Here is a 17,026-nt window from a genome sequence, read left to right on the forward strand (position 1 = left end):
ATTACAGCTCCTTTCCCAAGGCAAGGCTGTTCCTGAGGATGCTTACACACAGCTCTGCTCTCTGTGGATCAGGTTTCTCCCTTTTCAGTAAAAGTCAGGAAGAGTTTCACTGCATTTGGCTCTTGTGGTGATGGCATTTCATCAAAGCCACATGTGCCACAGCCCTGGATTATCAGGATGCTCAGCTATAGCAATCTGCCTGCAGCAGAAACCATTTTACCTCCTCCAGAAATTGCTTGGAGACCTGCTGCTGTGGAAAACTCCTGAGGAGCAAGGCATGTTCTGGTCATGCTTTCTGCTGCATTTTCCAGCTGTGGCTTTGCACAGTGCATGGTCAGAGCAGGCTGAGAACTGAAGTTCTGAGAGAACCAGCCTGGACACCGGCAGCTGCAGTTCCAGCCTCTTCTAATTCACCCAGGTTGGGCAGTAAAAAGGAGTTTAAAAAAGGTGGGAGAAACTATGCAGAAAAGATGCTTTCCTCACACTTTTTAATGGTAATTTTGTGGATGTCAAATCTTGTGAGCTAGCTGCTTGGGGTTTTTTTAAAGCTGATTTAATCTCAACTACACAAATGTAAACTTGGAGTAAATCCACTGATTTCATCAAAGCAGTTACTCCAGATTTCATAGCTCAGCCTAGATAAGAATCCAGATGCATCCATGCATACATATCAGTTTGGGAAAGAGTTGCCTACAAGCAGCCTGTGGAAGCATGGAAGAAACACTGCCACGTTCAGGGGCTGCTAATGCAACAAAAGGGATTATATCAAAAGTATACTGAGACCAGAAAATGCACTTGGCTTCAACATTTCACCCAGGAGGCTCTTTCTGGGCTGCAAAACTCCTTCTTGATTTTCAGCACTTATTTAAGATGACTCCCTCACCCTCCATAAAAATCAGCCCTCGCTTCCAAGCTGCTCTGAGGCAAGTTTAACCCTTGTGCTCTTGACTAAATGCATGATGCCCTTCAGAGAGCAGCCAGCACAGAAACACTCTGCCTGCTGCCAGTTCCAAATGCTGAACACAAACACTCGGATTCTCTCACTTTTAGAGCTCCCCACAAGTTTCTAAGCCTTAGCACCACACATATATTACCTGGTACAACACAATTTACATGCTCCTTGTGAAAAACGCCAATCACTTGTTTTTAATTTTTAAAAGTTTAATAGTAATAAAATGACTAAAAAAATAGTAACACAATTAGAGTAATAACAATTTGGACAAATTGAATTAGGACAATATGAGACAACAGAGACAAAGAGTTATGGACGTCCGGGTACCTTTTTCTGGGCAGCACAAGCCCGAAAAGGACACCTGTTAACAGAGGATTAGCCCTTAAAAACAACAGCCTGTTGCATATTCATACACTTCATACATGATGCATAAATTCCATTCAAACACAGGATTCTGTCTGGTCATCTTCAGCTTCTTCCTCTGAATCCTAACAGCGCCTTTGAGGCAGGAAGAAGTTCATTTCTTCTGATAAGAGAGCAATAAATTCATTTTCTCTGAAAGATTTAGGTGTCCTGTGGCTGCTATCTTGCTGTGGGTCCTTTCTTTAAAAAAAGTATCCTACATAGCATCATTTCTACTTTAACAATTTTTATAACCTAAAACTGTATTTAACACACTACACTTAAGAGAATTAATACAGCATTACTTTCTAACACAACACATACAACATTCATTTTAATATTTGGGAAAAGCCAATCATAAAATACATGCATTTTTCACACTCCTAGTCCCAGCTACTCCAGCTCTGCAGCCTGAGCAGAGCAAAGGCACTGAGAGGAAGAGCAAATGCAGCTGAAATGCAGCTTGCAGGCAGGGCTGTTGCTGCAGGGGAAAAAAGCCAGTTCATCCCTGCAAAACTCATCGGCTCTGCTCACACTTCTCTAATGGAGAGTAATTGATTGCAAAAAGCACACTTGGCATGCCCTGGGGGCTGCTCCTGCCTCACTGCAGCAGCCACATGTGGAAAGGAGTGCTGGCAAAAATCAGCACAGCCACGGTGGTTCTTTCTGCCCCAAAAAGCACTCAGGCACACAGCTCCAGCAATGAGCTGTGCTGGCAGAGCAGCAAAGATGCTGCTTTATGAAAAATGTCAAGTTTTTCAAGGTTGGAGCTGTTTGGGCCAGAATGAATTCTAGCCTTTTTAAAAGAATGTTTCCATCTGGAAATAGAGTGTACATGTATGTGCATGCTAGGTTGCACTTGGGTCATAAAATCACAGAAACATTAAGGTTGGAGAAGACCTTCAAGATCATCAAGCCCAATCTTAGACAAAAAAAATCCCCCAAACAAACAAACAAAAAAAATTTCTGGATCACCCAAAAGATCCAGAAACTCAGAAGCTGTGACACTTGCTGCAAACTGGATCACCTGGATTCAAAGCACTGTGCCAGGTCAATGTCAGACCTGGGGATGCAGGTGGATCCACATGTGGGGTTTTGAGTCCTCAAAATTCCTCAGCCATCAGAGCCCATGTGCTGATCTGGAATAACCACACTGCACTGGCCCAGATTTTCCTGAAATTCAGAGAAGTTTACCTTGCACTGCCAAGTTTGCTGCTGGATTGAGACTTGGCCTCACAGCTAGTACAAGGACAGCCTAAACCCAGCAAGTTACAGGCTAGAAAATGTAGCAAAAGTGCAAGCATGGCCTAGGTCAGGTCCAGATCACACTGCCACCACCAAGTGCTCCAGCAGGGTTTAGATCAGCACTATTTATCCCAAAAAGGTGCTGGGGTGTGTGGCAGATAAACCTTGATGTCCCAACTCTCAGATGGGTGTCCCCTTCCAAAGGGGCAGTTCTGGTTTGCTCTCCCCAACCATCCTTTTTGTTGTCCATCCCCTTTTGACTGCAAGCTTTATCTTGGGTTGGAGAAGTCTTTTGTTTCTAATATTTTTGTCTAAAGCTTCACTACAGTCAGCACATCTTGGGTTAACTACAACAAGGTATTTTTCAGAGGATGATGTGAGTATCAAAGTACCAAAACTTGCTCAACTAGATGGTACTAGAAGGGAAAAATCTGTTTAACAATCATGTTTTGGATTAAATGTCCAAAGACAAGGAGGATGCGGGGTGTGTCTCTGTGCCACAGAGTAAGCCAGCAGCATTCACTGGTATTGAGTTTTGGGAGCAATGGGAAAAGCATTGTTCAAACTGCCCCTCAATCAGTAAGGCTGACAAGGAATTGATACATATTTTCTTGGTCACTAGAGAGTGTCAAAGACTTCAGGAACACCATCAAGATATAATGGTCAACATACCAAAAAAATCCCACTGGAAAAAAAAATCTCTACAGCTTGGAAGTATCAGTGCGACAACCAAGAACCAGCAACATACTTAACTTATAGAGATCCTGCTGAAAAAAAATTACCAAATTTTCACTGGAATTAAGCAGGCTTTTCCTGGAATAAAGTCTGCAGGTCATAATACAAAGATATTGCAAACTATAAACACTGGAAGAGTATATCTAACTTGGAAAGGTACCTTATGAGTTAGTGCTAAGACTTTGTCACTGGCTCTAAATTAAAATCTATGCAGGCCTGTACTAAAGGTACTTAGACATGATCAGCCAAGTAATCAAAATGATTTACCTATACTGGCAATGTGATCCTCCAGGCAGAACACGATGTAATTAGAGAAAATGCAGGAACTTCTCCTTATTAGAGAGAAAATATGGACTAGAAATTAATGATTTCACTAACCCTTGAATAGCTATTCAACATTTGGATGCATTTCCCCTTCCTTCCAAAAAGTCATGTGATAAACAAACCCCCATCATTAGAGTGTTTGAGTCCAAGATTTCACGTTCAACAGATTTCTACCTGAAATATTTACAGGTAATACAGAAACCTTTCAGGTTTCTCATTCTATATGAATTATGGAAAGAAAATCTTTTATAAATGAAAAATCCAATATAATTCCATGAGGATTCCACAGAAATTTCACTACATCTTATATAATTCAGTGGAGATGGGTCTGCATGCTAGATTTAATTTAAATACTGTCATAACTTCTGAATTCCATAACAGGAAATAATTTCGCACGCAGTTCCATCACAAGTCTCCAAAACCTCCAAAAATATAAAAATATTATCTATTAAATTTCACAAGGCATCATCTTAAGGCCAGTGTATTACCTTGTAAATAAGAATTCCACTTTTAATCAACATGGCCAAGTAGATTATTTCCACAAGATGACATTAACCTATTATTTTAAAAACCAATATCTTTACCTATCTCTATTATTTTCAAGAGCAGAATAAATGCATTTGAAGGTTTTCCTTTAGGTTAATCTATCACAACAAAACCAGAACTATTTCCACTATAGCCATTAGTGCCCATAACTCCACAAAAATATAGCTTTTTCCTGTACATCCCCAGAACACAACACATTTCTCAAAAGCATGTTTTAAATTTAGTTAAAATAACTCAATACAGCAGCCTAGACGAAACACGCCATGAGCTCATCTTTTTCAGTTTTGCAGAATCATTTCAGTTTTTTATTCCTACATCTTGACTGCCTTTTGCCAAAATATATGGCACTGGCATCTCAGCATTTCTTGCCTGCATTAACAGAGGTTGGCTGCTTTGATTTCTCCTTGAAGTGTTTAGTAGGGACGGGGCAAGCCTCCAAAGGCAGGGGCTGGAGTTCGGACATGCATCTGCAAGAGAGCTGCTCACAGCATTTAGCCTTTATTTCTCATTTATTAAATGAGAGCTCTCTCTGCCCCCTTTTGAAGGGCAGAGTGGAGTTATTATCCCTGTTCCACAGATGGGGAAGCATCACTGGGTCCTTGTCCCAGCTGAAGTCCCAAGCACCTCGCCTCCAGCCACTTTTTGCAGAGTGATGCTCAAATTGATACCCTGCAGGGGACAGAGGCATCCCTCACAGCAAACAGGGACTCAGCTGGGGCTGCACTCTGGCCTACTGCCAACACATAATGGTCTCCCATTTCCCTCCCAGTGCCCTCAGGTCTGCACCTGAATTACAGGGAATATAATCCAGCTCACTCCTTGTGAACTTTGGCTGCCCCGTGGCCCCCGCAAGAACAGCACCAACAGAGCAGGCAGTGAAATCATGTCTGTTCAAGGAAATGGAACAGGTGTAATTTGGATTCCATGTACAAATCCCAAATGATTTGTGAGCTTAACATGAAAACTGGCAAAATGCTTAATTGTGTCATTGAATTGAGATCAGGGAGAAGATAAACTGGCTCCACTGAGCCAGTGAGACTTTCACTGCTGGCTTTGCTGGGTCAGTGTTTGACTCCAAATAAAAAGAGAAGTTTCTTCTGTAAATCAGATGATCCTTTACAGGATCTAATCTAATGCTGAAAGAATTTGGAAAGGCAAACAGAAATTCAGCTCCTGGTGAACTTGTAGCTTCAAATGACAATAAAGAAAGGAGTGGCACAGGAAACTGAAACCCCATTGCACAACTGCTCTTTAAGAAATGAGGATAATGTGTGGTACATGACATGCTCCCAGGAGAGAAGCACCAGTAAGTGCCATCCCCAAGTGGTTGCCTTGTAAGCACTGGGCACTTCTGCTCAGAAATTATCAGGTTCATAAAAGTCACAGATGATTCCACCACATACCAGGTTCCTTCTTTCCCCCCCTCCAATTATATAAGTTACTAATGTTTGGGATTACACCAGCTGGAAAAAATGCATTAGCACAAAGGATTAAAAACATGCTCTATGCAGAGGCAAAAATTCATATGGTCTCTGCTTTGCTACAGCATGAGGAAAACTTTACCATGATGTGTTAATTTCTTGAAAAATACAAGTGGGCTTTTTCCTGGGTGATGGCTTTCTTGCAGATTTTTAAGATAGATGGTGAAGCAAATGCCATCCTGTATACAGCAGTGATCTCATCTCCCAGTATTGTCAATTAGGGTTGCAACATCAACTCCTGATATAGTGAGCAGCTGGCCAAAAAACCTGACAGCAACCTGTAATTGCCTGTGCTGGGAAAGAGTAACTGTGCACCCTGCAACCCACTCACTGCAATATCCACCAGGAACAAGTGGCCATAAAAATGGGGCAGGTACCACTGGATTGCCTGTTGCTTTCAGCAAATTGGAAATAACCCACAGAGTGATGTTTTGGGTGATTTGTTGGTTCATTTGAGGCTCTGAAAACAGCTAAAGTTGTCCAGCTCTGACACAACAGCTCAGCCAGGAGCCACAGCTATCAGGGAGCAGTGAAAGATGAGCAAACAGAAATTGCTCTGGTAGGAGAGGTCTGGTCCCATGAGGAAAGGGCAAGCCCAGCTCAGTGGGAATGTCAGTAGAGCAGGCAGCTCCTGGATGGGCCAAGAGTTTGTATTGCTGCTCCTGTTCCTGCACACTAAAGGGCCACACAGGGGAAGAGCTGCTGCTCCTGCCTGGCTACAAACTGCTCAGGACTCAGAAAAACTGCCTGCCCTCAGCCATTCTGCAGTTCCAAACAATTATACTGTCTGTGGGGTTCTGAGCAGCATTTGTATTGACATTTTGAAGAGGGGGAAAAACTATAATTTAAGTCTTTCACTGACTCAGCTTTTTAAGTGATGCCACTCTGGAAAACTGGCCTAGAGAGCTGTATCCTGTTCATCACTCCCTAGGTATTCTACACCTTTTGACCTCCTGAAAACAAGTTTTCCCATCTTACACACAAGAAAAAACAAACAAACAAGCCAAATTAAAAGTTAAAAGACAATAAATTGTTTTCCAATTGAGTTTTTCAACCTAAAGTAATACTATTATTAAAAATACCTAATTTAAACGAGTAATTCCTAATTTAAACAAGTATGCTTGTAACCTTCAAATGAAAAATAAACACAAGAAATACTTTCTCCAAATATTTCTGTTTAGCTGAACACAATTAAAGAAGACATCCAAGCATTCTGACATAGTTTGTATGCTTCTCCCCTGAGGCAGGGCTGCAGACAGAAGAGGAATTGTTCCAAATACCCATCAATCCCCAAAAGGCAAGGCCCAGCCATATAATTAGACACTGAGCAAAGGGTTTATTTCTTTCTTCTTTCTATTTATAATATCTTCTACATAAATCCTTGGGTCCTTACTTAACTGTTATTGAAAAGAAAATGCTTGACATTTTCCCTAGGTACCTACTGAGCACCACTGAACCCGGACTTCAGGCTGTGACACACACAGTCCACTGTCCCAGCCATAAAAATGCAAGTGCCACATCCATAAATATCAATAAAAGGCTATTGCTTGAAACAGAGAGAGCAAAGTGCCTTCCAGCATAAGCCCAAAAGCATAGATCACCAAATCCCCTGAATCTCTTTGAGGACTTTTATCTAAAGAAAACTGCATGGCAACCTCTGACTTGCTGAGTTTTAGAGACTGAAGGGCAAAGGATAGGAAAACCCCTTTTCAAGATGTAACTTGAGAAAAATGCTACAGGCTGTTCTAAATAAAGAACACGAGCACTTCCTTAGCCATCCTTACTAAATTGCCATCCTCCTGAGGGAAAAAGCAAAACAAAACAGAATGACATTGTTTTTGTGTTGCCATAGTCATGAATGTTAGAAGAAGTTCCCCTCACCATCCCTGCAATTTTGGACCTGGAGATGCCAGAGATGCTCAGCTCTGTCCAGATCATTTGGCAAGGAAGTCCCCACCTTTGCCAGGCACTGCCAGGGTCTGCCTTCCCTTTTCATGCCAGCTACCTGCCAGCCTGGGCTGGGAGCAAAACCAAATGTCGCAAAGCAGGACAGGAGCAATCTGAGCCAAATATGAGATCCAGGGACTCTGACACAGACTTAATCCTTCTGCCTCAGTCTTTCTAATTGAAAAAAAAAAAAAAAAAAAAAGTAGCAACTATCAATCACCTACTTTGTAGGTCATATATTTGCAAAGCCCTCAGGGAGATGAAAAGCATTATACAAACTATATGCACACATGTTAACGCTGATTAATTTTCTCTGTGCAAACATACCCTTTTTTCTTCTTCATTGCCCCTCCTCTCATTATATCAGCAGCCTCATCTGGAGGAGGACGAGGAACTGCTGACAGCTGAAGTATTTTCCGCAGTTGTTCTTTTGAGATTCAGAAATGCAACCACTCAACACAGCCCTGTGTTCAGCTGACTGTTTCCTTAATAGCTTTGCTCTTTCATGTGTTTCCTCATTTTCTGTTACATGAATTTAAAGCAATCTGATTTCCAAGTTAATTTGAAATGATGCAGGATGCATTAGTTGAGGGTATCATTTGCAAAATAACTCTGAGAGACAACTTTCACTCACTACACTTTCAGGTGTGCCCTCAGCTAACAAAGGCAGGGCTAGTGATGTGAACAAAGTCAGCAGAATTCAACCTAAAAAGCATGTCTGTGTACAAAGGCACAGGGATACAGCCTAACTGCATAAGAGCCTTATAACACATGCAATAGCTCCTCCACAGCCTGAGGTTTATACCAATGAGCAGCTTTTTTGTGACAGTGCTTACACCAATGACAATCAGAATATATACAGCTTTCCAAAAGACTATCTGTAAGCAGTTTTCTTAGGATGTTTGGCTGCACAATTCATGAGGAATAGAATTTAAATGTTCTGTGGAATGAAACTTCTGTTTCAGTTGTCACAAAGTAACCCAGGGTGAAACTGAGAATTTCTGTTTTGCCATCAGCTCTGCAATGGCAGTTCCCATGTGATATAACAGAGGCTGCTCCCCTGCACCAAGCGTAGAATTGGGATTTCTAACTTGTAGCATCCAAGACCAAACATTTACTTATGGAATAAACTACACTGGCACAAGTTTCCCAGAGCTGCTGTGGAATTTCCCTCTTTGGACTCAAAGCTGTTTGTACCTGGTCCCAGACAAATGGCTCTGCTTGCCCAGAATATTGGGACCAGATGACCTCCCAAGGTCCTTTCCAGCCTCAACCAGCCTGTGTTTCTGTCAAATGGGCAATGGTCTGGTGCATGTTGGATGGATGGCCTCTGAGTGCCACTGTAGCCTCTGATGTGGACACTGGAGATGTCACAAGTGACACCTCAAAGCTGTCCCTGCATAAACGCAATCAGAAGAACCCAGACAGCTGAAGTGGCAATTGTTAGAGGCTGGAAGCTGAGGGGAAATTCAGAGCACTGGCTGAGGGATGGAGAAGTGGCTGGATTTTCCTCCTCCTGTTCACCAAGTGCAAATCTCCACTCTCAGATGTGTCTGCAATCAGTAGCCTACAGGCAGGAGCCCATGTGCATATCCCACAACTGAATTAAGGAGCCTTTTCAGACAGCTAAGTCTGCCTTGTATTTACTGACCACCTAATGGAGTGGGAAAGCTGAACAGGAACCCAATAAAAACATGACAGGCTAATGTTCCAGCTGCTGTCTTTAAGATAAAATCATTAAGGAATTTAATTTGATTATGCTACCAAGAGTCTTGGAGGACAAACCTCAAGAAACAACACCCCATCTCTGTATTGAGCTGTGTCAAGCACAAACACAAAAAACCCCCTGTGTTTAAAAAGAAAACCAAGGATTTTGAGTAGCTTTGCTCCTGCCAAGCAATCTGCTCTCAGCTGACTAGAAAATCTCTCATGCTGTAACACCAAAACTCCCAGGCAGAGAACACACTGACTGGCAATATAATGTTTGAAGTACTTAAAAGGGAAGAAGCAATCATGCCTGCTTTCAGAAAATGAGATGGTGGTCTCATTAGCAAAAAAAATTCAATTGCAATAGTTACCTCGGCATGTAAAGGACTCGCTCTGCCACCACAAATCCCACCCTGAAGAAGAGGTTGCTGGCTGGGATGAATGGGAAAACCAGGAACAACAAGCCAACCAAAACTTCTTTGTGTTCCAGTTTCTGCAATAATACAAAATTAAACAATATCAACTAAAAAAATCCAACTTGATTCACCTCTAACTTCTTTGAGGGTCATAAAAAAAGCAACTTAGATTAACATTTCGCATGTTTTTGCATTTAAAAGAAATTTTTACGAGACACTAAATTTTTTATATTTATGCACTCCTGGTGCATCTAATATGCCCAGAAAGTGCACAAACACTACCCACTGTGTCTATTATTACCCTTGGTATCTTTCCCAAGGTCAGCTCTACTATATGCATGGCACAGCTATCATCTAAGATATAACTCATATTGGTAATATGTAAGTACAGAGTTGTGTGAATGTATACATTAGCATGTCTACAACAGTGTGACTCTACATAAATACACAAATGCATATCACATACACACAGACTGCTGTGTTCAATCCTAAATGTTTACAACAGAGAAAAGGCTGTTCAATCAGTCACATTTTGTGTAAAGAAAACTGGCCCTAAGTGACACATTAATGCAGTCATTTTATCTCTTTCAAGGAAAATATCTACACTTGAAATTACACTTTCGCACACAAGGTCTCCACAGTCATACAGAGTCAGAAATCTGAGACATGCTGCATGCTAAAATTAACATTTTTCACTTGAGCTCAGTTAATGCCCTCCACTTGTACTCACTTTAATGTTAGCTGACTCTTGGAGGAGGAATGGGATTACCACATGCAATTCAAACCAAGTGTGATCCATGGGGCCAGCCCAGGGATGCCATGGTCCTGCCATGGAAAGACCCAAGCCTCCTGAGCAAGCTGAGTTTCAGGTTTAGCTCCACCCCAAGAGGGTAAATCAGCTCTTGCTTCTCAAAGAGTGGCACCAGGATAGAAGTGTAGCTTCAGGCCTGTTCAATCACCCAGGCAGACATCTGTGCTCTCCTGGCTCAGATGCTGTGACCATGGTCACAGGGGTTTTCGGGTGAAGGGAGAGACAAGAATGTTGACTCCATGTTCAGAAGGCTTGATTTATTATTTTATTACATATATATATTACATTATAACTATACTAAAAAAAAAAGAAAGCAAAAGGTTCCTCAGAAGGCTAAGCTAAGAATAGAATAGAAAAGAATGATAACAAATGCAGTTGGCTTGGACAGAGACCGAGAGCCAGCTCTGCCGTGACTGTGGTCAGTAAATCCAAACATCTACAGGAGACCAATCATGGATCCACCAGTTGCATTCCACAGCAGCAGATAACCATTGTTTACATTCTGTTTCTGAGGCCTCAGCTCCTCAGAAGGGAAAAATCCTAAAGCAAAGATTTTTCACAAAAGATGTGTGTGACAAGATGCTGCTTCTCACTGTCTGCAGACACCCTGAGAAGCTCTGTCATGCCCAGAAACAGATGCAACCAGAATCACTTAATGGTTGCTGCACTTTCTAATTGTTGTGGGCAACTTCTCAATTTTGGAGAGCAAATTGACTTCTCTTTACCAGAGGGAGCTACATTTAGAAATGCTGAACAAGATTTTTGAGTAGAGAAATGGAGTCCCATCAATGATGAGGGGCCAAGCAGTACACACTGTCTTGCTTTTGCACAGACTGCAACTTGCCACTGGCCTAGAAAGTGGCTGAAATTCAGGAGTTCTACTACTAAAATATATTCATCCTATTCTGTGGGAAAGACAACGGGTCTTTTCTGTGGGTACCAAAAGCAAGGGGACAAGTCAGGAGGCTCTGATGTCGCTGTAGAGGAGCTAAACCACAGGATCACAAAAAAGTGCACAGATCTCCCCTGGCTCAAAGAAGAATCATGAGGCAGAGAGAGGAGCAGAATTCACATTTCCAGACTTCTTTATCAGTATGTGTTTTAAATAGCACCACAGTTATCTATGGTACTCCTATTACCCACTTTTCAGTATCCTGGATTCACAGTTACTAGTGCCTACATGCAGTCACAACAGCATCTAAAGTACATTATTTTCAGAGCTGAAGGAGACATCAATCCATATTGATGATGAGGAGAAGTGCCTGGTAATTACAGCAGAAAATTAAATTTGGGGGGAAAAAAAAAGGATTAAAAATTTCTTCTCAACTCTGAATCAAAATTACCACTTCTAGCTCAACTTCAACTTCCCTCCTCACCCAGATCTCAAAATATACTCCATTTTTCTCCTGCCATTTGGCTCTTCCTTTCCACTTTGCCTGGTCTGATCATGGTGCCCATCTTCTGCTACCACTCTACCCCAGGGGTTTGACACTAAGGACCAGGAGGCAAAACAAGGTATGCTGGGCCAAATACAAAGTTCTCAGCCCCTAAGATACACATTTGCTTTCAAACAAACCAGCTTTCTCTAGTTGTTGATCATTAAATCAATAATTGGGGAAACAATCTCTAGTTAAACATCTCTAGGAAGGACATGGTGTTATTCAAGGCTGCAGCACTGCAGATAAGCAAAGGAAACTGAATGCTAGAGAAAGACAAAACTTGTTCATCAAATGACAAAGAGGAAAATGTGGGAATTAGCTTAGCTAAAGGATCAAATGGCTCTGCATGCCCTTTTTCTCCCCAGAACAAGTCACAGCTCCATGCTAATGCCATTGAGGGCTGCCAGCTCAGTCCCTCGGGCAGGGCTCAGAACCCAGCACACACAAACCAGCCTCATGGAGCAGCAGAACCCTCCATGGTGCTCCTTATTTCTGCAACAAAAACCACCTGGCAGTGCCCTTTTCAAAGCTTTCCATTAAGGCAGAGGCCTTTGGGAGGAGCTGGTCCTCAGAGCCCAGGCTTCAGCTGATTTGTGCTATGTGTGGTTGTGCTGTGAGCCCCTCATGGGGCTGCAGGAGCAGAGGGCAGCAGCACCTCCCATGCAACACAAGCCATAGGAAATCCCCTCCATGTGTTTTTCTAAATAAAACAAATCCAACCTATACATAACCTGTTGCATTTTCCTGGCAAAGAAATAAAAGAAATATTAGGACCATTTCTTTGGTTTAACTACTTTGGTCATATGATCCCACTTGAGATAGCTGAGGTAAAGGTGTCAGAATCAGCATCTTCCAGGTGCCCAGAGCAGTAGTAAGAGCTTTTAAAGAGTAATAGCCAATTGTGTTTGTCTTGCTTTCTCCTTAAAATAAAATAGCTAGGGCTAGAAATTATAGATCACTGCATTCAGAGAGACAATTCCTTTCCCCTTAAAGACAGTGCTTCCTTTTGGAAATACAAAGCTTGTCTTTCTGTCACTGTAGTCTCTGGTGGGGAGAGGGGAATCAAATCATTTGAATTAACTTCAGAATGATTTCTCTTGTCAAAGACAAACCAACTTCAAATCAAAATAGCATTTGTTATAGTAAATAGCTTGGTGGGAGGGAGGAGTTTTGAAATTCACATCTAACTCATTACAATTAGGCCTTCATTATACTGTAACAAAAAAAAACCCACCAATAAAACAACAAACCAAACCAAAAAATATTTTAAAAAGAGCTTTCTAACTTTTATTTCACAGACTTATTAAACAACTAACGAAAACTATTTCTCCCAAGGGCAATGCAAAAAAAAGTGTCCCACTGTCTCAAACAGAATATCAAAGAATCACTCCAAGGTCAAACATGATCAATACAACCAAAAATCTCAAAAATAGCTTCCTTAGCAATTTGGGGGGAAAGGAAGAAACTCTAGAATTTATAACTGAAGAGATCTTTCCATTTTATATCCCATATTCCACTAAAGCACAAGTCTTGTACAAGGCAGAGCCCTCTAAGTGTGAGTGCAGGAGGAGCACAGATCACTTCAGCATTACTGCCATAACTGTGGCCTTGCATCAGTGAATTCCTTACTCCTGCCCTGGAGGAGGCATGATCTGAGGTGCCAGATCCATGAAGTCTGCACTGTGCTGACAGGACTGATGTTCACCTTGCCTGGCACCTCCAAGGGCTGAGGCACTGGAAAGCAGAGCTGTGAGGACAGCATTTCTCCTGGCTGGACTGAGCTGCACCTCAGGGAAGACAACAGCTGGACAAACAAATCCAAGCAAATTCCATTCTGTTCTACCTCAGAATGTTTCTGAAGGTGTTTATACATGCTTGCCTGTTTGATGGAAAGGCAATCAAACGGGTTTAATTCCTTCTTCTAACTGTTTGGGTTTTTTTGAGAATGAGACAAGTGTCACCTCTCCACCATGTAGATCCAACAGCTCCATGGAGTAAAGATCTCCTTCCTACCAAAGGCACCAATCCCTGTGACAGAGAGCTCTGGATGGCCCAGTGCAGTGAGATGTTCTGCTTGGAACACCTGACTACATGTGCAGAAAGCTGCATCCAGCAAAGCTGGTAGTGCACAGCTGTACCAAAGCAATGATTGCTATTACACATTTTCAAACCCTTCCAGGCCTGGGAGGCAAGTGCATTATCCATCAAAAGAGACACAGAGACTCAGAGAAGCTGCATGACTCGATGCAGACCACAGACAGAGGATGGCACTTCTTCAGTTTATTCCTAACATCCATTTGTACAAACCCTAAGTGCAGACTGCACACAACCCTGTTTCATCTATTCCTGCTGTGCCACTCTCTCCAGTGGCTCAGCAATGTGACTCCTCAGCAGCCTGCATCAAACGACTCTGAGCACCTCACCTGGCAAGAGGTCAGCATCTGCAAACACCCACTCCTGCACTTTCCCCATACACAGCATTAAAGATAAAAGGGATGGTGTAAAAGCACGTCAAACTCACTCTCCATTCATGCATAAGGTGATAAAAAGAAAGCATTAAGCTAATCAGGAATTAACCCTAGGGATTGATTCCTTCAAAGGGAAAAAAAAAAAAAAACCTCTGTGGTTGTAAAGCTGACAGGAGCTGTGGGTGTTTGCAGGTCTCACCTGCCTGGTGCACATACAGATGGGCCACGGCATGGTACCACACTCCATGCACCATCAGCATTGCTCTCCTTCAGGACACCAGCAGAAACCTGAATGGGACACACACACCTTGATCTACTGTGGTTATTTCACTCTGCTGCCTGTGCCACTGCTTCCAAGTGAATGATGCCAAAAGTCAGGTGTCAACAGATGGTCTGAAAAACTCAAGCATTTGGTAAGCTAAAGGTAACTTACCAGCTTCAAAACTGCCTCAGACACCTGTCTTAATCAGCTTGCTCCTAGAAAAAGAGCCACAAATTCTGTAATCACTACACTTCATTACGAGTTTTATTTTCTCATCTCATTAAAAAAAAAAAAAATTAAAAATCAGCATCTTGAGTAGCACCAGCTACTTGAATGCCAGGCTTAGTAACTCACTCATTTCCTAAAATAACTAAATTTTTCTTGGTGATCATCTAGTTTTGATAGAAATAGCCATGGATTTCTAATGCTATTTTGATAATCACTGCTGACTGTGTATTAACTACCTGACACACTGACACTATTTCAAGCATTTGGCAACAATAGAAACTACATACCAGTTCACCAGCTGCAGCACCTCTTCAGGAACTGGTGCAAACATACACCAGAAACTGAAACATAGAGTCAGAATCTGAAACCAAAACCCTAGAAAGGAGCACTGGCTTCCTCACCCAGGATTATCTGAAGAGAAATCCTTGGCACACATCTCAGACCACCCTAACAAGATCATTCCCTCTGTTTCCACAAGGGAGGAAGTCCTGGTCTGTACCAGGTAAAACAGCATGGTTTTCAGAAATGCTGAAAGTGCCTAAAAACTTTACCTGCATGAGAATTGTGGGTGCTCAACACTTCTGAAAATCTGATTTTCAATTACGGAATTAAAGTAGAACACAGTCCTTTCCCATTCCCATAACAGGGTACAGAAATACATCCCATATAATTTCATATTTTATATTAACATCTCAGAGTAAAATTTTGATATCCACTATTTTCTTTTTCTCTGTAGAAGACAGCTACCCATCCATTCAGCTGTGTGTTTATGGTCTTTCTCACCCAAGTTTCTGAAATTCCCTAAGATATAAGCTCATTTTCCCAATCCTTAATCTCTGCAACCTCTAATTCCACTTGACAAGCCCATTTGAGCTGGATGAAGAAGCATACAAATCTTTGAAAGAGAAGTGGAACATTCCAAAAGGAAATAGGAAAATCAACAAATTGCTCCAGGAATTAGAATAATCCTTTTCACCTTGTGGTTGCTTTTCATTCTGTGACTGCAGGCTGCTTGACTACGTGGGGAAAACAAAAAAAAAAAAAAAAAAAAAAAAAAAAACAACAAAACAGGTAAAATTCAATGCACAAATTTGCAGTACTTAAAAGCACGATCTTTGGAAAAGCAACTTGGTTCATGGTGAATTTGCTCTTGAGAAGGTAACATGGAACGAGAGGAGCCTAACAAAAAACAAAAGCCACACAGCAGCTTGGCACCCCAACGTTTAACTGAGGCCAAGCAGCCACAATGAACACTCATTACCCCTCCCAGCTGTAAATTTCCTACTCCTCATTTCACCTACACTCTCCTGCTCACCCCTGCTACTGTGCCATTTCAAAACCTTTCAGCTCTGAGTGGGCCTTGAAACACTGACTCAAATCAGAAGAAGAAAATGGCAGAATAAAAGGAGTAATTCAGCCTTAATATGCTGAAAATGGCAGACCTCCCTGCCCCCGTGATAATTACCTCCACCACCACGCTGCAGGCAGTGAGAGCCCATTTGGTGAGATGCTGAACATATTCATAGGGAGCCAAATCAGAGCTGCTTCAAGCTGTGGTTGTATTTACCCCAAGCACCACGCTCCAAACCTGCTATTTCCAAACATCCACCGCGCAAAAGAAAATCCAACGCGCAAGGTGTGTTTTGACAGCTCTTGTGGCTGCTTTTTTAACCCAAAACAGCAGTCACATGCAGACCAAGGCAGCTTTTCCCTTTTAGTCTGTCAGCTGGCCCAGAGAGCTCCCTGGGAAGGCTCCCCGACTCCTGCCAGCCCCAGCAGGGACCTGCACGCTGTGGATGCAGCTGCAGCACTCGATGGAGCAGAAATGCAGCACTCAGTGAGCTCGGGGTGCCTGCAAGGGGCTCCCCCCTTCCTCCAGATCTCACTGAACACTCTTTCTGGCGTATTACTCTCCCCCTGCAGCAAATATTAACAACAGAAGAAGCACAGGAAAAAACTCGCTGCAAAAGGATTAAGAACATCAGTCCTGACCTTCTCTCTGTGTGGAAGGAATTCAAGTGGCCCTCAGGAAAATGAAAGCAGGATTTATTTTAAATGGACCT

At 42.3% G+C, this 17,026-nt stretch overlaps 1 protein-coding gene across 1 annotated transcript in view; it reads right to left on the reverse strand.

Moving 5' to 3' along the window:
* TMTC1 (transmembrane O-mannosyltransferase targeting cadherins 1) overlaps positions 1–17,026 on the reverse strand; it is a 143,827-nt gene that overhangs the window by 54,183 nt on the left and 72,618 nt on the right. The window contains exon 9 of the mRNA XM_058804849.1: positions 9,711–9,832. Coding sequence (XP_058660832.1) covers positions 9,711–9,832 — 122 coding nt within the window. The remainder of the gene's footprint in view (positions 1–9,710; positions 9,833–17,026) is intronic.

The sequence above is a fragment of the Ammospiza caudacuta genome, chromosome 5, assembly GCF_027887145.1.
Source record: "Ammospiza caudacuta isolate bAmmCau1 chromosome 5, bAmmCau1.pri, whole genome shotgun sequence".
Lineage (NCBI taxonomy): Eukaryota > Metazoa > Chordata > Aves > Passeriformes > Passerellidae > Ammospiza > Ammospiza caudacuta.